Here is a 23,174-nt window from a genome sequence, read left to right as displayed (position 1 = left end):
TGTCCTTGTGTGACTCATACGGAGACTGGCCACTCCTTCAGCGAAGACTCCACTCTACCTTCTACCCAAAGAGAGTGACACAACCCTGTGGTCCCAAAAGAAAGAACAATCACACCAGAACAGGAGAGTCCAATCATCACACATGGCATTCATAGAGGGTTTCTGATTTTGGATTACCTTAAGACAGCAAGGGTGGTGGGGGAGGTAAGGATCAGTGGGATGCAGGAAACGTAAAGCAGTTTATTTCTTGATGTATCTTGTTGTCTGTGTGAGGTAGAGTCCTAGGACTACTGATGGGAGGAGGGGTAGTGGGTCAGTTGGGATTTGGAGAGGAATAGTTTGGAAAATGGAGATTGGAGACTATTAGAAAAGGGTAAAATATTGCCCAGGAGCATCAGAGACCCCGCTGAACACAGAACTCCTTCACTTGGCTAGTCAGCATGGCTATGTGAGTTATTTCTCTAGCACAGTAGCAGCCTGGGGCATGTATGAGGAAAGTCGTGGTTGGAGTTATGCAAAGCTGTGGGCTGGCTAGGTAGGCGCAACCTAAGGACAGTGATGTGAAGAGTAGGGTGCTGGTGAGAATGTGGTTGGAAGTCTGGGTCACGAGGCCCAGGCTGAGTAGGGAAAGAAAGTAGACAGGAGCGCTGGTGGATTGAACAAGGGATGAGGGGAGGAATCACAGGCCTTGCTAGAGGAGGTGGGTTTGGGGAAGTAAGGGAATGGGACTGATGAAAGGAGGAGTTTCTGGCTAGACAATAGGTTCCTGAGTTTCAGATGTCAGAGATGAAATAACGCTGGGCCTGGGAAGTGGGAGTGGGTCGATGCAGGGAAGTCATTTGTCTCACATTGGGATGCGTACAATGATGTGGTCATCAAACTGGGACTTCTTAAACTCATTAAAATAAAATAAATCTGTCCTTGAAAATCAGGTTGACGAAACCTAAATAAATGCAAAATTGGAAGGTAATTGCTGTCCTTTGCATATCTTAACAATTAGGAGGTAGGATAGGAAAGGATAGGGCTCTCTGTAGAACTTATAAAGAATAATACAGCCCTGGCTGGTGAGGCTCAGTGGACTGAGCTCCAGCCTGTGAACCAGAGGGTCACTGGTTCGATTCCCAGTCAGGGCACATGCCTGGGTTGCGATCTGTATCCTTAATTGGGGGTGTGCGAGCGGCAATCACATATTGATGTTTTTATCCCTTTCTTTCTCCCTCCCTTCCCCTGTCTCTAAAAATAAATAAATACAATTGTTAAAAGAGAAAAAAAGAACAATACATGGAGACCTCACTTAGTGAGTGATCTTCTATTAAGGGAATGAACTAACATATTAACAAGTTTTAAATTCCAGACTGCTTACTTCTCTGGAAGAATAAGACAATCCTGGCAGCAGTAAGATTCCTCACCGGGTTATCTGAATCCCCACCACTCCGTATTGCTGTGCCACACCTGGCTGAGTGTCAGCTGCTATTTATCATTATGTTCACATTGTCTTTCTTAGAGTTGAGAGGAAAGTGAAATATTTCTTTATTTCTTGTATCATCAAAGGCTCTTTTCAGGATTGGAAAACCGAAGATGACTCAGGAAGAGTGTCCCTCTGTATTTGATATGGAAATACATCACTGTTGAAAAAGTATAAATTATGCATCTCTTATGAAACAAATCCTCCCAGCTTTGCTCGCTGCATTATGTGCCTGGCTCCTGTAGGCATGGGAGTATACAGTGACTCCTGTAATAAATAAGAGCAGAACTACAATTACATACATGCAAGTTTACAAAAGCAGTGTGATAAACAACAGTAATTTTTAGAGCAAATCATATTACTGTCCTGATAGAATAATCCTATCAAATGTCCAGTAATTAATAGATTCTCTCAAAGCGCTACCTAACTCAATAGCCACTGATGACAATTTAACGAATTCACGTAGTGGTTTCTCAGTGGCTGGAAAGCGTCACTGTAATTCCCTGAGTGCCTCATTTATTGTCAGCCATATACACTTGGAGAAGGTGTCCTCAAAGTAAATGGGTGAAGGGTCTTTAGTGTCAGGAGGGGAAGAATATGCAAATGAAAGCTTTTGGCAGGTCTAACTTACTTCATTGTTGCCTAGGAAGAAAGGGAATCGCTACATATTTCCTGTTGAGATTCATGAGAAAATAAACATAATCCAGGCCTTAGGAGCATACTAGATTAAAATCAGCACCTTGGATTAACTCGGGAGGCAAATGGGTAGCCACTGTGGACCAGTATGTTGCTATGATCTGCTATTTCCTTAAAGCATTGTGGTCTTCTACTTTCTGCTCTAGCAAGTGCTCATACTAAGCATAAGGGGAGAAGTCCAATGTGGAAGTTCAGCGGTTCAATTACATCTTTAGAGAAATACAGGAAATAAAATGAGACTGAGATTTGGGAGAGAAAATTGTCATAATACATTGAGGGAAAAATGATCTGAAGGCCAAGTATTCAGTGAGTCAGAAAAATTTAGAGTCATAATGTGAGAGCCTACAAACTGGAAATTAGATACGAATGCATAACCTGCGAGGGTATAAATGACGGCAAGAAGTCAGTAAACAGCGTCAGTGTTTTCCGGGGGAGGCCGAAGGAAGGCTATTAGGGATGACAGAGCCTGAATAGCTCATGTTCTAGGCATCCAAGTGAAGATGCAAGCAAATAGAAGACTGTCTGGTGAAGGGCAATGACAATGAGTAAAAGCTGAGATGGACTGAAATAGAGGAAAATTTAAAAGATAAGGCTACGTATTGCTGGCATGATGAGATGATGAGATCTTAAAGGTATCTATTGGCTTTACACATTATGAACAAATTATTCAGCAGGATCTAACCATTAGTATATAGATATAATAAATTGGCATAAACACCAGGGAGTTACCCGGATTGAGCATTTTACTAATGTCTTGCCTGTTTCTTACTGCCCTGCTCTGAAAATTAGTCTGAAGGAACCATTAGATAAGTATTTGGTGAGGAATGACTATGATACTTGGCTCTTTTTCTCACTCTAACTTCTATGAATTTTACAATGCCATGAAAACACTTTGGCAAAATATTTACAATTTCTTCAATAACATCGTTCATGGAATAGGAGAAATGGAAAGCCATCACTTAGTAGCTGCAGAGAGACAGGCAGGAAGGAGAAGAAACAGTCACTCCCTGTACTGTTTGTGATGAACAAAATCTGAGTTTAGCTAATAAAGAGCCTGCTGGGAGCTGAGAATTTCACTTGCCAGAGAAACATGCTGCTTCCCATGACCATATAGGAGAAACGATACCTACGGTCTGGCTGTTTGTGGGATGGAGAAGTACAGCTATAACACCCGCAGGCGTGTGACCAGCAGCTTGTGGGAGACAAGCACTTATGGGGATAAAAAGGAACCTGGCACAGACCTTGTGCTTCTGGCATCATTAGTTACAGGTCTGCCAAGATACTTTGGGAAACGTTTTAATTTAAATACCAAGTATATTTCAACGAAGTCTCCCTGGTTTGACCTGTTGGGAGTCCAGAGTGAGATGGATAGGTGCTCATTTTGCAGATTAGGCAAATGAGATGGTGCTTTTATAAAAAGCATCCTGGAGGTTTAAATCTCTCTCTATCCTCACTCACCCAGGGAAACTCATGGTACAAGTTGCAGGATATATGGCTCTCACAGCACTTCACTAGTGATTGGTAACTGCAGGAAAGGGCAGACACCTCCAGGCATTTATTCAAAATATCAAGGTTAGAGAACCTTAGGAATAAAAGCCTCACATTCTTCCCTTTCTCTCCCATGGCATACTCGGAGGATACTATACAGACCATAGCAGCTTCAATAAAGTAGATCAAGAACTTGATTTGAATTCTTTGAACATATTTTTTTTTCTGCAAAAACTATCACAAAACAAAAAAAATTTTTTTGAGCCGAAACTAGGTGAAAAGAAAAGGGATGGGACTGAATCAAATATTAAAACATCGTTGTCCTTCGATGTAAACATATTTCTGTGAGTGTGTAGGCCCTGGTTGGCAAGAGTGGATAAAAAGCCTATTTGATGGTTTACAAAAATACGAATCCACAAGATCAGAAGAATTAAAATGCCTCCTAAGAATAACATCGAGGCATTTGAAGTTGCTTCAGAGGCAGGGGTGGGTATGTATGTATGTATGTATGTATGTATGTATGTATATAAAGCCCAGTTCCTCAGAGGCTACTGGGCAGTTTGCTAAAACATCATGCTAATAAGATCAAGGGCTTTGAGTTCACCGCGGCCCCCCCCACCCCGCCCTCCCCCCATCAGCAGACTATCAGTTTCTCTTTCAGCACCCTGCGAGAAGCAGACTCCTAGGAAAGGAAATTCAATAGTTGGAGAAGAGCTGGGTGCTAAAGGAGGGCTGGAGGCTGGAGTCAGGGAGCCAGGGATGGAAAGGGGGGTGGGGCCTCGCGTACCAGGCTGTGCATTTGGGCCCAGTCCGGCTGGAGGGATGAAGATTCCGAGGTGGAGGGACGGGGGAAGTGTTTGCGCCAGGGAGCCACACAATCAAGGTTGATTTTTAGGTGTACCTAAGGTCGCTGTACCCAAAGCGTTGGGGATGGGGATAACTGGGGAGGACCAGAGAGAGGAGGAACCGGCAGTTGTGACCCAATTAGGATATATTGGCTCTCAGAGGGCTGGACCAGCCAGCATCTCAGGGACACTAAGAGGAAGGAACATCGGTGATAAATCTCTGTAGGGCGACTCAGAAGGCACGGAGCAGGCTCTGCTGAAGTCCTCTGCTCCTTACCTCTCTCCATCTGCCCCCCAATTCATCCATCCACGCCGCCCTGGCATCCTGGAAACCAGTTGAACCAATTTACAGTTTCAAGAGCCCAAGGGAACGGAACTGGTTTCTGTATGTGACTTGGGTCTGACCACTGCACTGGGGAAGCCCAGAGGGGAACGTCCGGATGGCTTTTCCCCTAGCTGTGTGACAGGGGAACGAGTCCCGTGCTCGGAGGCTGGGGGTAGAAGGGAGGGCGGAGGCTGAGTCCCCAGAGACGCGGGACATCAGCTCCTGGCCCAGGGGCCTACAGGGTCGTTGCCCCTCGGGGCGCCTGGCGGGTGATTGGCAGTTACCACAGTCCTAGTGGGGCACTGGGTATCCGGCACGCGTCGCCACCTCCGGTCGTTGTCAGCCAGGCTGCTAAATTCCCGCGGCCCGATGACCTGGCCCCACAGCAACGGCCGCGACCTCGAGCCGAAGCCTAGGCGACCAGCGGTGGGTCCGGGGAGGTCAGGGAGGGTCCCTGCGGCCTGTAGGGGGCAGCGCCGAGCCTAGGAGGAGACTCAACTGCGGGCGGGGGTGGGTGGGTCTGGGCTACCCCGGGCCAAGCAGGGACTATCAGGGCCCGGCTGCCCCTGCCCGCCGTGCGCTTCCTCTCCACGCTTCAGGCCTCAGCGGGACCCTGGAGGGACGTGGCAGGGCCAGCTCCAGACGGCCTGTAGGGAGTTGGATCAGGGGAGACCTGCGTCGCTTCCCCTCCGAGAGGGGTGGCGAGACCCTCCAGAGGCGCCTCCGCGTGGCCAGAGTTCGTCGGGTCGCCTGCGGCTTCCCCTCTCTTTAAGCCCGAGGTGGGCACCCCGAACCCGGGGCAGGGCGCCCGGGTCCCGCGCGATGACTGCTCCGGCCCCCGGGGAGGGCGGGTGCCCTGAGCCCTAGAGCTGGGCGCCCCGTTACCTTGGGGTGGGTGCCTGGAACCCGGGGTGGGCACCCGGCGCGCGCGGGTTATTTTTGGCGCCCGCGGCTGCATGTGTGTCTGGGCGTGTTTTCCTTCCCCAGGTGCCCAGAGCCCCGGCTCCGCCGCCACCAGAGCTGACTTGGGTCTCTCTTCTCTCCCCTGCAGGAATCTTTCCATTCTGCCGTCACGACTTTCACCGCGCGCGGGGAGAGCTGGAAGCAAACATCACATCTAAATTAAAAAAAAAAAAAAAGAAAGAAAGAAAAGAAGAAGCGGAAGAAGCTGCGAGGCGGCGACAGGGAGGAGGCGAGGAGGAGGGGCCGCGCACGGCGGGCCCGGCCCGAGGCGGCGGCGGGGACGCGGGGACGCGGGGACGCGGCTTTGTGCTGGCGGGTCGCGGGGCGCCCATGGCGGAGTGCGGCCGGGGGGGCGCCGCTGGCGGGGCCCTGCCCACCTCCCCGGGCCCAGCTCTCGGTGCCAAGGGTGCCCTGAAACCCGGGGAAGGTGACGGCGGCGGGGGAGGTCGCCTCGGCCACGGGCGGGCGCGCTGTGACAGCGGCGGGGTTTCTAACGGAGACTGCAGCCTCGGCGTGTCCGGGGACGAACCTCGGGTCAGCCCCGCCACGGGACCTCACGGTGGGGTGCTCGCTGCGAGCCCCAGCCCAGCTGCCTACCCTCTCAACAAGCCGGGCGGCCTGCCCCGCCGGAGCAGCATCATCAAGGTAAGTGGGAGAAGGGCGCTCATCGCCCACCCCCAGCCGCCCTTGGGGTCTGTTTCCCCAGGAGGGGAGTGGTGGTGGAAGGAGGGGTTTGTAAGAGGAGCCCATTGCTAACGGGAACCACTGGTGCACGGGTGCTTGGGATGGTTGAGCAGCGATTGGATGCCAATGGCATTTGGAAAGATTCTAGAGATGTTCCTCAATGTGCAGGGGGAACTGTGCTCAGACATTCCCAGTTAAACTTGGGGCTGTCACCTCTCCCAGGATTGGCCTGGAATTATGGCCTGTACCTGGATGGGCAGGGCATGTTCTTCTGTGGTAGCTTCAGCTGGTAACAGACTCCCAGTAAGGTTTCTATTGTATGTTCAAGGCAGTTAGTGATTATGTGAAAACATTTTCTTAAAAACCCCAGGGGGAGAACAGAGATTATTTTATAGGTTTCTTCTGATCTGTATACAGCTGCTTTTTGCAAACGGTTATACTTCGTGGCTGCAAAGTCTCTGGTCACTCAGTCACACGGAGACATGGAGTAGGGTTCTGAACGTAAATGCAAATTTCCGCTTTCTTAGGCTCAGAAGCACTGAGAGGTTACAGTTCTGGACGATTTAGGCTTTTTCTTGCTGCAGTAGGCTGGTCTTTCGTTCTGTGGAAGTTCTTTTGGGCAGTTTGCTTGGTCTTGATATCTCTTGCATTGTGTTATTTAGCAGAAAAAAGTCAGCAATTGTTTTGTGTATTTTAAGCTCAAGAAGTAATATTAGGAACTCCTGAGTTTGTTGTGGTTTCATTCTAATATTACATTTTGGTCTGCAGTGTAAAAATATTTCTTGTGACATAAAGTGAAAAGAAATAGTTGATGAGCTAAGAAGAGCTGAGCCTCAGCAAGACTAGCTCATTCTGCTCAAGTTTGGAGCAAATATGAAAATGTTGCTTTCTGAAAAGCAAGAGGTTACCAGGACAGTGAGCAGCCAAGCACACTGACAGGGCTGCACCTATAGCTGATGACTGGTGGGAGGGAAGACAGAATGGGCCACAGTGAAAAGAGTTGGCACCGGTGGCGCTGGAAATTTAATTGGACCTACAGCAGTCTCCTAAGTACAGTGTTAAGTGTCTGATGCTGTTATCAACTTATACAGTAATCTATTGAAATACACCACCTTGCTACTCTGTGTTAACAGGCAGTTGTGAAACTGCTTTTCGCTTTGTCATCTGTTTGCACAGTTTATGTCTGGGCAAGCGCACAATAGAAGGGCTTAGAGCTCAAGTGTAGTGACCTTCCTGCAGCAGGTGTTCTGAGTTAAACTAAGAAAAAAGTAAAGTATATTTTTGCTGCATACCTAGCTTTTAGTGATATATATACACTGTAGCTTATATTTCCATGTAAGTTGCTTTCAGCTGTGTGAGATAATCAACCCTATTGACAGAGTTATGTGTCATATCTGTTTTTATCCATGACTAGAGATTTGTGGTGATTTTGTACTGTGATATTAATGAAATTTGAGGTGAAAATTCCAGAGGAGATATCAGCCTACTTTTAACTCTTCACCTCCATTTTTCTGGACGGGCCTGTTTTTACATTTTAAAAAATTCCAACTTTATTGGTATTTGTAGTGGGATTCACAGTGTAACTTAGTTACAACAGCATCTACTTTAATATATTCTTAGAAGATTAGGAAGGATGGTTTGCCCCTATTTCTGATGTGTGGAATTGAGAACTTTTTGGTAGATGTCACTTCTTCATTGAAGATTCTAGAAGAACATGGGAAAATGATTCATTATAGAGAAATTACTGGTTTCTGAGTTGTTAAACTTTGAAAGATTTTTTCATTTTTCTTCTTGCTAATGAAGGCAGTTAGCTTCTTGTTCACAATTGTTTTCCTAGGTACACGTGGCCAGCAACATCGTAAGGCCTCAATATGCTTCCTGAGTGAATGGAGGAGTGATAAGGAAGTACATGTTTTCTCTGTTAAGTTCTCTTAATTTCTGAAATGGGCTATTTTGGATTTACCAGTCTCATATCTTATTCATTGACTTGTACCTCCTGAGGTGACTTGATCGACTGCTTTTTGTTGCCAAGTTGATCAAGCCTGGATTACAGGAAAAGGTTGTGCTGTAATTAAGTAGGTAACTAGTGGGTATGTTTCCTTGAAGAATCAAGATTTCAGCAAGTTAGTGCGGTATTTCCTAAAGGCATAACAGCCTCTATCCTAATAAAATAGAGAACTTTCACTTTAACATCAAATTTCATATAGCAATGAATAATGCACAGATGTTTTCCTGTCACATGAATGGCAGAAATTATATTTCGCTTTTGTCAGAAAATAATACAAAGCTTAGCAAAAGCCCATGTAAAAAAAGCAACAATGACCTCCTTCCTGGGTTTCCTTGTGTTCGTTTTGAATACAGGGGATGAATGCAGCCAGGTGATGGAACAGTAGAGGCGGAAGTCGATTAATAAGCAAGACCATAATTGGGGGCTTGAGAAAATGGCAGGAGTAAATTCTAGCTAAGGAACAGAGACCAGAATTCGCGGGGCTGTGTTCGCTGAAATGTCAGGCTTGTGAGCTGTGCCCGTTCCCCAGCTCCCGTCTTCCTCACAGCCCTGACTGACAGCCCTCTCAGGTGGGCATCCCAGCGCGCACAGGAGAAAGCCTACTGCTGACGTGCAGAACACAGGCAGAACCACACCGTGGTCTCGCCAGAATTATATTCTCCTTTTAAAATCATTGCTTTTTCATTCCATCTGCTTTGGAAATGCGGCATTGAGTAAGAAATTGTTGTCAAACTACATTTCTGCCAAAGTGGGTGCACGGATCTATATTGAAAGAGCTCCTTGGTTATGGTAACAGTGTTGGTGAAAATACAGAGTGAACAGCCTTGTAGAACCTTTTGCAAATGCCACGAGAAGATAAATAAGCCATGGGGCTCATCACCATCCTTGTCTCCTTTTCCTTAGCTCATTGAAAATACTGTTATACTTTTGAGATTATTTACGAAGGCCTATGACTAGGTTTTTAGGGAACGGGCCATTAATGTTTGTCTTCTTAAGTGATCTAGTAGACGAAAACATCACTTTCATTTTCTCTTTTCATATATCATGTCATCACTCTATTCAATACGATGCATGCTTTATTTTGAAACAGTTAATTTGGTTTGTTGTTCACATAGCGTCCGTGTCTTTTACAAATAGCTGAATCCTTTAACTTAGGAGCTTGGTCTGAAAATATGAAGGAGCATTTTAGGCCCTAGATTTCTTTTTAATTTTGGAAGTAAGTGAAGTTAAAATGTCTATATATTTGGATGGTTTATTTTAATCAAAGCTAATTGAATCTTTGAGTTGGTACTTTTAAAAACGTGGCCTAATTTGCATAAAATAGAATTCACTTCTGTTGGCGAGTTCCGTGAGACCTGACAAACACAAATGTGTGTTATCACCACCACAGTCAAGACATAGCGTAGTTCCATCACCTCTGAAAATTCCCCAGCCCCTTTGTAGTCTTCCCCACCCCCGGCCCCGGACCAAGGCAACCTTTGATCTTAGATACTTTTTTAATAAGCAGGAAATATAGATACTGCATTATTTTGGTATTTAAAATAACTGCTGCCAGCACTTACTAAACACCTACTACATGCAAAACACAGGAAAAGTGCTTAACGCAGTTCTTTGCCTTGGTTCTGTACCCATCATGTAGGCTGAAGAAAATCAGAAGTCAGAGAGGTTAACCACTTGGCCAAGGTGTTAGAGCTGGTGGACGTACTCCACTTGGGTACAGCTGTGCTCTGCTGCTCCCCAAATTATACTGGCTCTTTTAAATTCTCTGTTTGATTTTGGTAGCGTTGGTAATTTGGAACACTGGCTTTGGTTTTCCTCTTTAAAGGTAGGGGACATGGGAGCGGGGGGAAAGAATCTGTTTCTGCTGGCAGAAGAGGTTGACAGATAATGTAATCAGGCAGCTGTTAGTCACCTGTTGTAGCTGCTTGACCAGAGCCACCAGCTTCACTGGGACGGATGATCTGACCTTGTCAAGGTGGCAGCCCTTATTTTTCTTAATATCATCAGTGTCACGGTCATAGTATCATGCTATGTAGGGAAAAGGCCTTTATTACCTTTTTGCCACAATATATCCCTATGTCTTGATACTGAGCATCCCAAAGTGGGGAATAAACAGGCATTTTGGATTTATCATACATATTTAAACAGAGTAATAAAAATATGCCCATGAAATTATATTGTCTCCTGGTTTAAATAAACTAGACTCCTCGTCGGCAAAAGCTGGGCTATATTTATCACTTCTGCATAGATAATAAGCACTCAGTAAATGTATTTTGAATTGGATCTTAAATATACTATTTGCATTTTACTTTAGATATTTTTTTTTCTTGAATGGTTGGGAAAAGACAACTGCATGCCCCAAAATCTTGTGGGCATAAATATTGAACAAACAGTAACAGGATTGCAAAGTGAGTTTGTCTGGATAGATAGGCAGCCTGGATCTTTTAGGTCAGAAAAATCTATTGGCCATCCGGCAGCTCCCCACTTCACTTTGAACTAATGCATTTTAGGTCACACGAGATAACTGTTGAGAGGCCAGGGCATGGTTCCTTCTCTCAGCTGCTCAGTTTTCCAGCCTTTCCTCCAAACAGTTATGTTTGACTTGTGTTGTTTCTCATCAGGTTCAAATAGGCAACTGACACGAAATTGCTTTGCTTTGTTTTGTTTTTAATTGCTGATCTCGGCCACTCAAGCTATTTTCTTAGATTGCTCTCTCCCAGAATCGGTTCAGTTCCTTTTACAGTTCTGTGCTCTCCACAAGGGGTCTGAACTTGACTGTTCCTTTTTTCTTTTCCTTTCCTCCTTCTTCTTTTTGATGTCTAAGTTACCCATGCCTCACTATTGAACAAAATAGGGCAGTGTTATTTATAGCCGAAATGCAGATATACATGAAGTATGGACATTCGTATTTTTTCTTCAGCCTGTATTTTAAACATGTATGTCCAAAAATAGATGCTCTGTTCCTTATTAATACTAACCGTTGGCTTGTCATTACTTACTCATCTGCCAGACCCCTGGATCAGTGTAGCTAGCTACCTTTTTGTTTTACCTTAATGAGATTCTGTAGTTCGGGAGATATTCAATTATTTTTACCTGTGGGCGGCAATATCTGAAACTGTGTGTTCCTACTGATAATAATTGTGAAACAACAGGGTTGCGCTTGGCGTAAGAGTCTTAGTAGTGACTCAAACTCAAGTCAGAGCCCCCAGGGAAGTCTCAGCAGTACCTGCTTTCCTTGTGTCGGAACAATTCCAGCCCTGGCCGGGTTGTCAGTTGTTTGGAGCGTACACCAAAGGTTGCGGGTGTGATCCCTGGTTGGGGTGCATGTGGGAGGCAGCCAATCAATGTTTCTCTCTCACACTGATGTTTCTATCTTACTCTCTCCTCACCTCTCGCCCACCTCTCTAAAATCAATACACATTTCCTCAGGTGAGGATTAAATAAATCATATTTTTAAAAAATTCCATAGTGTTAGGGTGCTCAAAATACATAGTGAATTATGTTGAACTTCAGTGATGGTTATGCAAATGGTCCAGACTGCTGGGAGGACACTTGGCACCTGCCTATTTCCAAGTGGCAGAGCAGGGCAGGTGGCTAGGCACCCTGCTGGCTACTAGTGCTTGGTCACATGGGAGGAATAATTAGGCAAAATGTATTCTAGGCAATAATGTCAGCTGGGCTGTACTCTGAGGTCTTATGCTGCACTCAGGCCACCAGTCGCATGTCTGGATTATTCTGGAGACAGAATAGTGGTGGGAAAAGCAGAGGATGTGGAGTTAGGTGCTTGGATCAGTTTCTGGCTCCCTCCCTTCCTTTCTGAGTTGCCTTCGGCAAGATATCAAGTCTGTGTCTAGTTACGCCATGTCCTCAGCAGAGAGAATAAAATCCCCCCTCAGAGCAGACTGTGAGGATGAAATGAGACAATGTGAGTAGCATGTGATAAACTCTCAATAAGCAGTACCTCTTGTGGTTTATTTTTATTTTTATTTTTAGTTTCTCTGATTTAGAGTTTATCCTGAGATGAGCAAACTCATTTAGCTCCATTCGAGTTGAAGATCTCTAGCATTGCTGTGCCCACTTTGAAAGTTTTGTCTTTTGAAATATGCCCAGAGAAATTTCTCAGGCATATTCTAAAGATGCTTTCAAGAATTATTTGTTAGGACGCCTTTCTAAATCTGAAGCCTCAGACAACCGTGCACATGTCTAAATAGCCTCAGCTACATGGTCCGAGGGTGTTGAACATCAGTTTCATTGAGTCAAGCTCCCATATGTCTTGATTTGCTCAGGCAGTCCAGATTTACAACTTTCGTCCTGACAAAATTATTAATAGTGCCTTTTTTCACTCTCAGAGGCATCCTGGTTTGCATGATAAATAGTATGGCCACCCCACTTATCTGCTTTTTACAAACTCTTTGTGACAGCCTGTGGGGGAGCCCCATGAGACTGCTCTCTGTGCCTAAACTTAGCCCTAGCATTTATACCTCCCTTTTCTCAGCGTGGAATGCTTCCCCCCTCTCTCAGTCACCTTCAAGGTCTTCCTTAGTTCGCCCCCTCTCAGGAGGAATTATTTCCTTTTCTGCCTTCCAACCACCACTCTGCCTGTGTCTCTCTCTGCAGCCCCATTTCCTCCTGCCTCATTGTGCAGACCCCTAGTTTAATGTCTTGTAGAAAGCAGGTATTTGAGTATATACATGTTGAATAAATGTGTGATGGATGAGTAAGTGGATGTGAATGACATGACTTATCTTAGAAGTTTGATGGAAATGTTATTTAGACTTAACTCCCACTGGCTTTGATTGGAATACAAAATTCAATGGGCTGTGTACGTCAGAGAAGAAATTTATTTCACATACATAATTTCAGAAACAATCAAACGGAAGGAAGTACCTTGATTTAACATTGGATTCAGGAATTTGGTTGGTTTCAGAAGTGTTTTGCAAGATGTTGATAGGAATGATCTGTCCCCTTTGGTGCCCCTGAAATAAGAGTAGACCTTTGAAAATGTCTTTTGATTTATGTTCTGTCAAAGTTTAAAAAGCATGGTGAGAGAGCTTTACTATTTGTGAAAGCATTTAATTTATCTTCTAGTATTCAGTTTCCTTAAGGGATTATAGTTTTTGCTTGTTTTTTTGTTTATTTTTAAGGCACTGAATTACTTAACCTTTTATTGTCATTAGCTTTGGATTGTAATAAGATATTCATTGGTAGCACTTTAGAATTAATAAGAAAAAGAATAAAAAAGGAATATAAGCGGGGTTGTAGAAGTAGGACCTTTCATCTCTAAGCACGTTCTGACATATACTGGTAGAAATTCTACCTTTTATTGCAACTCAAGGATTGGATATGGAAGTGTTAGTGAGAAATGCTGTGTATACATCCTCTCACACAAGTCTGACCACAACCTGCAAGGAGACGTTACCATTCCCTGTTTACAGACAAGGAGACCCACTCTTCAAGGTGTGGGTTGTTTTCAAGCGAGGTCGCAGAGCGTGGGCGAGACAGAGCCAGCGTTCAGACCAAGTCTGGCTGACTCGAGAGCCCACGCTTTGAACTGCTCCGTCACCCTCTTTCTGTGTCATCTTCTGAAATGTGTCTTTGACTTTTTTTCCCCTGCTTGCCCAAGCCATTCTGGCTTCTTGATCCTAGCAGTTTCTACCAGTCCTAAAATAGATGACTGGTTTTCAATTAGGAAAGTTTGGCCTTTGGGGGCTGAATCTTGGGATGAAGCCAGCATGTACCTAATCAACAGAAAGCCACAGCCAGGGTCCTGCCACCATGTCTGTCTGGTCCACAAACCAGACTTCTGTCCTCTTCTTCTCCACTCCTATTTGATTTGTTTGAAAAAAATTTTTTAATAAAGATTTTTTAAAGAGTTTATTTATTTATTTTTAGAGAACGACAGGAGGGAGAAAGAGAGAGAGAGAAAAAAACATCAATGTGTGGTTGCTGAGGGCCGTGGCCTGCAACCCAGGCATGTGTCCTGACTGGGAATCGAACCTTCGACACTTTGGTTCACAGCCCATGCTCAATCCACTGAGCTACGCCAGCCAGGGCTGTTTGAAAAATTTTTAGGAGGAGGGTCCTTTTCCATTTTTATTTCTTTCTTAAACAGAAACTAGATTTAGAGTTACCTACCTTTTAGGTTTCTAGAAGCTAAAGCAGATAATAATAACAGTGTTTTTAGGTGAGCTTTTTCTTGTAATATCCATCCTTATTATTGTTTTGGAATTGTCAAGTAATTATAACATTATAAAATATGTTAATGCTTACAACACATTATTGTGAAATTAGTATTCATGTATCTTCTTGGAGTATGCTGAGTATACTGATTTGGAAATAGCAGATATTAACAACACCTCAGAAACTAAGCAGCTGGATTTAAAAGTGATTAATAAGGTAGATTCTGGGATTTTTACAACTGAAAGAGATCATGTAAAATTCTTTTGTGATTAAATGTACACAAGGCCATACTGATTAGTACATTTAGCTCCTAGCTATGGTTGAGTTCATTTATTTGCATGTTAGCGAAACAGAATTGGAAAAATAGTTATGTAATACTGCAGTCTGTGAGTATTAATAGAACAAGATGTGGTCTTCCAAACAACTATATTTGAAAATTTGTTTTTTTGCTATAGATAGCTGCATGTGTACATATGCTATACTTGTGCATTCATATACTCTGAAGTCTCTGTTTATAAATAGTGCAGATTAAGAGCAAATCAAATAATCTAGTGGTGGGGCGGCCAGAGTCCCGCCGTGTGAAAGACTGATGGGTAGCAGGTGTCCTCTCTCTAAATGGGAAATGCTCAGGAAGGGGTAGACTGGTTCTGTTTTTGTTTTTGTTTTTGTTTTTATGAGCGTCACTGATGAAGCCTCTGTTGCTCTTGACCAGGTAATGACCAGGCCCACAGAGGGATAAGTGACCTGGTTTGCAGCTACCATTAGAATCACAAGCCGTATGACTCTCTCCGTATGGCTTCCTGATACCTTTTATTTTCCATCTTCCTTCTAAGCTCTGATGTCCTGTGGGCAAAGCAGATGTAATTTTTCAGATAGTTAATCTTTATTCTTGAAGGAAAATACAGCAAGTTGCTTAGATTTTTGTTTGTGTCAATCCATGCTAACCGATGATAATAAATACCAGTAGAGTTACTCAGATGTTTTTATATTGAAACTAACAGAATTCCTGATGTAATATTGGTTTTAGGGATGTGTTTTTCTTTGGAATTTTTGATGACTTGTTGAAAGAGATCTGTATGTTTTTTTAAGCTTTCTCTGGTTTATGTATATGCCCATAAATGTTTTTACATGTGTTAAAAATAATAAAATTGCTATGTCATAAGATATGTATATATTGAGCTTTAGTAAATACTATCATGTGATTTTTCTAACTGGTTAAACCAATTTATACACCCCTCTTCGTTACATGAGTTCTAATTGCTTTAATGCTTACTGATACTTGGTATTGACTTTTTAATTGTAATCATTTGTGATGGTTATGTTGTAGTACCTTCCTGTGGCTTTTACTTTGCATGGCCCTGATGGCCCAGGTGTTGACCACCTTTTCATATGTTTCCTTGGTCATTTGGATATTCTTCTTTGTAAAATGTCTGTTCAAGTCTTTTGTCCTTTTAAAAAATTGGGTTTTTATATATTTTAAATTGATTTGTAGGACTTATTTACATTTCCTGGTATGTGTTTTGTGCTATATATATAATTTAAGAGATATATATATACACATTAAATGGCATCTTTTAATGTGAAATACTTCTTAATTTTAGTGAAATCCAATTATCAGCATTTTTAATGCTTATTATTTTTGTGTCCTATTTAAGACATCTTTATTTAACTTAACACCATGAAAGATAATCATTTGTTGAGCTTTTTCCCCCTACACTCAGATCTACAATCGACCTGGAAATTGTTTTGTGTATGGTGTGAGGTAGGGGTCAAGATTCTCTTCCCATCTACTTCCAAAGAACTCAGCACAGTTTATTTGAAAACATCATCGGCCCCACTCCTCCCCCGCCCACTGCGCTGCATTGGCCCTTTGTCATAAATCGGGTGACTGTGTGTGTGTGGATCTCTTTCTGGAGTCTATTTTGTTATATCAGTCTATTTACCTACCTATCCTTGCACCACACTGTCTTTCTTACTAGGCATAGTACCCAACAGAGGTTAGTCCATTTGTATATTAAAAGGTATGTACAAGAATGCTGCTTATAGCAGCATTAACTGTAACAGCCCAAGCTGGAAGCAACCAAATGCCCATGACTGCTACCTGTACCACTTCAGTCTCTCAAGCATAATGTCGAGAGAAGTAAACCAGCCACACATAAAAATGCAGACTTTATGATTTCATTTATATACAGTTCAGTAACAGGCAAACAAATGGGAACTTTCACAAACATGTGAAACACCTTTTTGCTGCAGTGGAGTGCCGGTGCGTGGGGAGACCTGATCGCGTCCTGAGCGGAGTGAAGCCATGGGGAGAGGGTGGAGGGAGGGGCGGTTGGAGGAGCAGGCAGACAGTGTCTCTCCCGGACCGCACTGAGAACACGTAGGTGCTGGGCCTGTGGGACGTGGCACAGCAGTGAACTGGGAGTCATCTTACACGGTTGCCGTGATTGCTGGGAGTTTTTATGATTTGTTTTGGTGTAGTTTTGAGAGTTTTAATTCATTCAGGTGCACTGAAAGGATTTAATATTGCAAAGCGTCCTGCTCATAGAAAACTTTGAGAACCACTCATTTGTGGAGCACCTGTTCTCTGCATGACAGTTCTCTAGACAGCGCTTTTGGGTCTCAAAAGCAGTTGAAAACAGAAACCAGTTGTCCACATCTGTAGACAAAAGTAAGTTATTTGATTACTGCTGAATAGCTGTCTGTCTGGGATCCCAGGAGGTCAGCATAGTGTTTAAGCTCCACTGAGCACTCACCTTGTCCTATGTAAATATTCTTCCAGGTGGGGAAAACACCAGATCTTCAAACGGGTCATTTGAGTACACACTGGAATTGCCTGGATTTGCAAACATACTAATGTGCAGACCCACTCTAGCCCGATTAAATCAATCTCTGAGGGTTTCTGAACCCTCGGCAATTTTAAGGTATAGCTAGGATTAAGAACAGCCAAGAGACGTTTTTCATGTTGGGTCTTTGCTGGTTCAGCTCTGTGAGATAACAGCCAACACGTGGCTCCAGAATCCGCCAGGTGACGTCGGTGACCCTGAGGCTGGTGGGTGCAGGGGCTGGGCTTCAGCTCCTCCATGCAGCTTTTCCTTCAAGGCTTACCCGAGCTGCCCTTCTTCTGACGGGACATAAAATAGCCACGAAGAGGAACATTTTCTTAGTCAAATTTGGAGAAACAGATTTTATGTGTGAAAATGATGGTCAGCCCTGTGCATTAATCATCAACTTGGAAGGAGGTATTTTTGATGCAAGCAAAAGAATATGGTGTGCAGGTTGTCACGAAGGCCCTGGGTGGTCCTTGGAGCCTGACTCCGTAATACCCAGATTCAGCATCACTGTGCGGCCACTGTTTCTCTTGGCTGTTTTCCATCCCCACACAGAAAAGACATCTGTGTGTCCATGACATCATGCATCACGGAGGAAGAGCTTTCCCAGGAGGGAAATATTTTAGAAAGAACTAATTTTGCTGAGGCGTGAGCAGTCTTTCTAGAAAGAGGTGATTGCATGTTTCAAACTTTGCTGAATGGAGTCCTCTCATTTCCCTTAGCCACTTCATCATCTGCGCTCAGGTAGCAACATGTAGCAAAAAGGCCATTTACTCATAGAAGACTATAAATCGACATTTGCCAGACACGTACCTCTTTGTACAGGAGGAAGAGACCCCGTGTGTGATGTGTAGGTGCACCACGTTACAGTGGGCTGGCGGTCGGGCTCGCTACGCCATGACCTTTGGGTAAATGTCTGCTTTCTGCTGTCTAGCACTTTCCTCTCGCCACACAGGCACTTGCGGTCAGGAGGAATGACCATTGAATTCCCAAAGCATCTATAAAAATATTTTATTGGCTGCAAGGCAGTAACATGAAAATATCAGTGTTGCTTATTTACAGTCCCGGTTACTTGGTGTGTACTCTTTTAGTTGCTCTGTCAGCAGATCATCAACGTTCACATTTATTCTTTTAATAACTTTTTTTCTCTTCCACATTAGCATGGGGGTACTTTCCAGCAGAGAAGCTTCTGTCTACTGATTCTAGGTAGGCGCCGAGGAAGAGACAGGGTCTGGTGGGAGGGCTGCGTCCTTGGAGACTCCAGTCTGGAGAGGCTGGAGGAGTACCAGTAGCTTATCAGCAGAAAAGAGTTCTCAAGCCTTCCTGATTGTGATGGGAACCCATATATTAATACTTGTATATTTAGTAGGTCGTTTAATGTATTTCTTTGCCAATGTGAGGCATGGTGGAAATGAACGTTAATATTCTTGGGGGGAGAAATTCTGTGTTCTTTTTGTGAAAATCTAGTGCTCAGTCATGTTGACCAAGCAAAGAATCAGAGAGGCTCCGTTTTCTACAGCACAGTCAACCAGATCTTCTTACCCATCTTCTTCGTTAGGGAAGAAAGTATTGTGGGAGAATGTTTTTTAATAGTTAAATAGCCCTTTGTCCCAACAAACAGCCACCATTGATGAATGCTTCCCCAAGGGGCCTGAAGCAAGGGAGTGAAACTACATGGGAGAAGTGGGACACAGAGGGCTCCGTGGGCACCTTACTTAGAAGTAGATGGGCAGTGTGCTCTCTGTGGCAGTGCCCTGACCTCAGGGCGTTTGTCCTGCCGTCTTCCTCATTCCTGGCTGTGAGGTGAAACAAGGAGGAAGGTGGCTTAGAAGATGTCCGGAAAGTAACAAGGCAGGCAGAAGCTCCTGTTTCCGGACAGAATCTGGCAACTCCCAGGCCTACCATTCCTAGGAATGCCAGGGGCCATTAGAGCCATAAATTATGCTCCAAAAGAGCTCTTCCAACCTTTTCCACACCAGGCTATGGAAAGAAAATGATATAAGTGCATCGCTGAGTTGGAGGAGATTGCTTGTGGCTGGAGGCCTCACTCAGCCACGGTGAGGGCGGGGATGGAAGGTGGGCGGTGGCAGGGATCGGCATCTTGGCCAGTCGGTCATGTACTTGTGGCACACAGTAGTGTCCCTGGGCGCCCTGGGCACACTGACCAGGAGGCTGTGCTTCAGAGGGGGTTCAGAGGGGAGCAGAAGTGTGAGGAAAGGTACCGTTGGCTTTGGAGTGCCCTGCATCTCTTGCTGTTGAGGCGATGCCCTCCATAATACAACTCCAGTGGCAAATTCACATAAGTGGCAGACCGAAGCTTGGCTCCAGGACATGCCGTGGAACTGCTGCCAGTGTGCAGACGACAGCACTCAGGTCAGCCTGGCTTATGGATGTGAGAACGGAGCAGAACGGACCTTCTCCAGAGTGAGGTGTTCCAGCACTACCTTCACTGGGGGCCGATTTCCTTTGTAGAGAGGACTGTGGATCTAGCCTTAGGCTATTCTGCTGTAGCCGAACAGAGCAGACCAGTGCAGACAAGTTTAAAGCCAACAACTAAAGGGCCTCGAGCAGGCAGGAAGGCTGACTTCCCTGAGCTTCTCTGCAGAGGTTCAAACACAAGATGTGGACTCCAGTTCCAGTGGCCAGGGAGCTGGCCGGCGGGGACCGGAAGCTTCAAGTCAGGAGTTTTGGGCTCTGATTTAGGGTCCGTGCCTCTTTATTTATCAGCATTGTGAACTGGTGGGTTGGCATGATTGTTTTCGTTACTACCAGGATAGAGCCAATGAAGTCTTAATCTCAGCCTCTTGAAAGGTTCTGTTATGAGGTAGCATTGACTGTGATACTGAAGCAGGTAACCTTCATTTTTCCCCCGGGACCAAGGTGACAATGCAGAGAAGAATTTAGGAAGTCTCTGAAAGCGATAGTAATTTGCATATAGTTTTTGTGTATTTTTAATAATTTTCAGTGGATTTGAAAAGATAACATTTTTAGTTGATGAAATTACACTTTTTTTCTCATAGGGTATCCAATTGAAGGCATAAAGTCTGAACTTTAAGTCTACCTTGTATTTTGACTTGTAAGAACATCAGTTGAAATCTTTTTATCTCACTGTGTTCTCTACAAATTGAATAAAGTTATATGTTGCCCCATCTACTCATTTTATTATGATTATCATCCTAAAGTTGTTTGAAGGGAGTTTAAAGCTACTAAAGCAAGATGTTATGAAAACACAAAATGGTAGTAACAGTACTCAGACCCAAAGAAACCCCCCAAACTGGAAAATTCCTTTGTCTGCTGATCACACATCATATTTGCATAGTTCTTTGATCTCTACAAGGGACTTTTAACAACTCAGCTTACTCTCACAACTGCCTTGTGCTGAAGATGCCATTGGTGGCCCCCACATAACAGGTGAAAAAGCTGAGGGCCACGTGTGCAAAATCACACTCGGCCACAGTGTTGGTGACGGCTGGCCCAGGTCTCCTGACCTGCATGTAGTTCAGCCCTCCCGTCCGTGTCTCTGCGACTCCGGTATCTTCACACATTTTACACCTGTAAATTGGAAAGGTGGCACTCCATTCCTCACCCACTTAATTAACGAGACACGGAAATAGAAACCCAGCATCATCAAAAGGTGATCTGGAGTGGTGTGGCTGGCTGAGAAACCAGCGTTGTTTTCCTGCTGCGAAAGGAGCTGAGGTGTAATGCCTTGAGCATGTGTCTCGGGCCCACTCTGACTTAGAAAAATTAACTGCTTCGCTGCTTATTCTGATAGGCGGACCATCTGTACATCCTTGAAGCTAAAAAAAAAGAAGAAATTGTATTTTTGCACTGAAATGACTTAGCAAGTCAGACATATTTGTCATTCCAAGAAAGCAACAATATTGCTCCCTGCCATCCTGGAGGCCACCTGTTGCTTTCAAGGTGCTGCTCCTGGATGATCAAGACCTTCAGAGTGTGGGGGCATGTAGAGCCAGCTGTGCTGGGGCAGGCCTTTTCCCATGGCCTTGGGACCCAGGTGAAGCTGGTGCTGATGAGGACAGGGTCACAGCCGGTCCTCCTCTGAGCCAGGGAGCTTTGCAGAGAGAAAGACTCCGCCCCTGGTCCAGTCTGCATCCCTGACTTCTGGGTGGGCAGTGCCCACACAGATGGGTCACTCTCGGCAAGGAAATTGCAGCTGTCCATCCTGTCACCTCCTCCCTACCGTCCTTCGATTTATCTCTTGCTTCTCAGAGAAACCTCTCCATCTTTGCCTTGAGGCCTGTTCCCAGTCAGTCCGCCCCCTCCTCCCCACGGCCCCTGTGCGCCAGGCCCCATCTTCTCCCTCCTGAGTCTTTCATTTCTCCTTCTGTGCATATGTCTCCCCCGTCGTCGTATAAACATGCTCAGGTTCTTAAAAAATAAGAAAGACAGCAGTAACCTTCCCCCTCCCTCTTCAGCTCTCTCTTCCGCTGTATCTTGAGAGTGGCCGTGATCTCCTACTCCATTTCCTTTCCTTCCCTTTCTTCCTCCACCTTCCCCCAGCAGTGAAGGTCACCAGGGCTCACTCACCGTGCCATCCGGTGAATAGGCCTCCTTCCCTTCTGCCAGGCCTCATCTCGGGCAGCCTTTTCCCAGCCCCAGCTGCAGTTAAACTGGGTGTCCACGGAGGTGTCTCAGATGGATGTCTCTAGCTCAGATTTGCCCTCTTAGCCTGAGATGCTGCTGTCCACTCAGCATTCCTCCAGCACGTCACTGCACATCCCACGGCAGCGTGTTCAGACCCAGCCTTCCCCTTCCCGTCCTGCTCCCACCCTCCATCTGGTCCTTTTCTGGAGCTGTTTGGTCGGCGCACAGCATCACCATCCATGCTGCTTTCTTTAGGGTCAGAGAATCAGTCTCAATGAAAGTGTATTTTTTAAAGGATTCGGGAAGCTTAGGAAATTATTGTAAGCTCTTCTTTCACAAGAAAAATGCTTGCACTTATCTTTTTTTAAGAAGAATCAGTCAGTTCCAATACATGTTGCTATTAAATTTAGGTAAGTGCATGATTTCTATAGCAAAAACATGGCTGAATTGAACTAAAATGTTTGAACTCTGAAGCATAACTTTCTCCATAATTTTCAGTCTAAAATGGCTTAGAGGGAATCATACAAGTAACTAGGTATTCATATGCCTCTACCTTCAACCTCCATTAATCTCTGAGAGTCTCTTATCATTATTTGTCATGTGTTGGTTCACTTAACATTGCAAAGCAAAATTTAATTGGTGTCTGGCTCAGAAACATTTGTTTCTCACAGGGAAAGTGTTATAAGTTAGGAACAGGCATATTTGTGAGCCAAAGGGGGACAATTTTTAAGCATTTCGAAAAGAGGTATCTACGTAAAGAATTTGTTTTCTTGTAAGGTTCCAGTTTGGCATCTAATTATCCTTAGGCTACGGGAGTAGTTCTTACTCTGGGATCTGTGATTTATAACATTTTTCTCATCGATTTCTTTCCTCCTACTTTGGAATGTTTCTGAGGAAAAAAATTTGCATGTGCTTATCAAACACATTACTGAGCGGTTTTGCCACAGGTGAGTATCAGGTGGGATGGAATGACAGTAGGCATGGTCTGGAAGTCGTCACTGGAGCGACCTTGACCTTAAGGGATCAGTTCAGTTCCCCGTTGATGGGCGCTAAAGCAGGCCCGTCCTGTCACATGGCCGTG

The 23,174-nt window shown here is 44.6% G+C and overlaps 1 protein-coding gene and 1 long non-coding RNA gene across 6 annotated transcripts in view; one reads left to right on the top strand and one right to left on the bottom strand.

Annotated features, from left to right (window-relative positions):
• Window positions 1–1,294: 1,294 nt before the first annotated feature.
• LOC123830587 lies at window positions 1,295–6,481 on the bottom strand. 4 transcript variants are annotated; one of them, XR_006787795.1, is made up of 3 exons: window positions 6,380–6,481; window positions 5,705–5,936; window positions 1,295–1,732 (listed from the first exon to the last, which is right to left on the bottom strand). It is a non-coding gene; the product is annotated as an uncharacterized LOC123830587 (long non-coding RNA). The 4 variants fall into 4 exon arrangements; XR_006787796.1 differs by having other exon boundaries at window positions 5,705–5,917; window positions 6,380–6,479; XR_006787797.1 differs by having other exon boundaries at window positions 5,705–5,917; window positions 6,312–6,446.
• PLCL2 (phospholipase C like 2) overlaps window positions 4,974–23,174 on the top strand; it is a 160,506-nt gene continuing 142,305 nt past the window's right edge. Inside the window, exons 1-2 of one of the 2 annotated variants that reach the window (XM_045856973.1) lie at window positions 4,974–5,245; window positions 5,871–6,427. In XM_045856973.1, coding sequence (XP_045712929.1) covers window positions 6,113–6,427 — 315 coding nt within the window. In that variant the 5' untranslated portion in view covers window positions 4,974–5,245; window positions 5,871–6,112. Of the gene's footprint in view, window positions 5,246–5,322; window positions 5,599–5,870; window positions 6,428–23,174 lie in introns of those variants that run through there. The other variant, XM_045856972.1, reaches the window with a different exon arrangement.

The sequence above is a fragment of the Phyllostomus hastatus genome, unplaced genomic scaffold (genome assembly GCF_019186645.2).
Source record: "Phyllostomus hastatus isolate PE091 unplaced genomic scaffold, TTU_PhHast_1.1 phas_scaffold_129, whole genome shotgun sequence".
NCBI classification, from domain to species: domain Eukaryota; kingdom Metazoa; phylum Chordata; class Mammalia; order Chiroptera; family Phyllostomidae; genus Phyllostomus; species Phyllostomus hastatus.
Note: the sequence above shows the minus strand (reverse complement) of the source record. Positions and strands in the feature narration are given on the sequence as shown.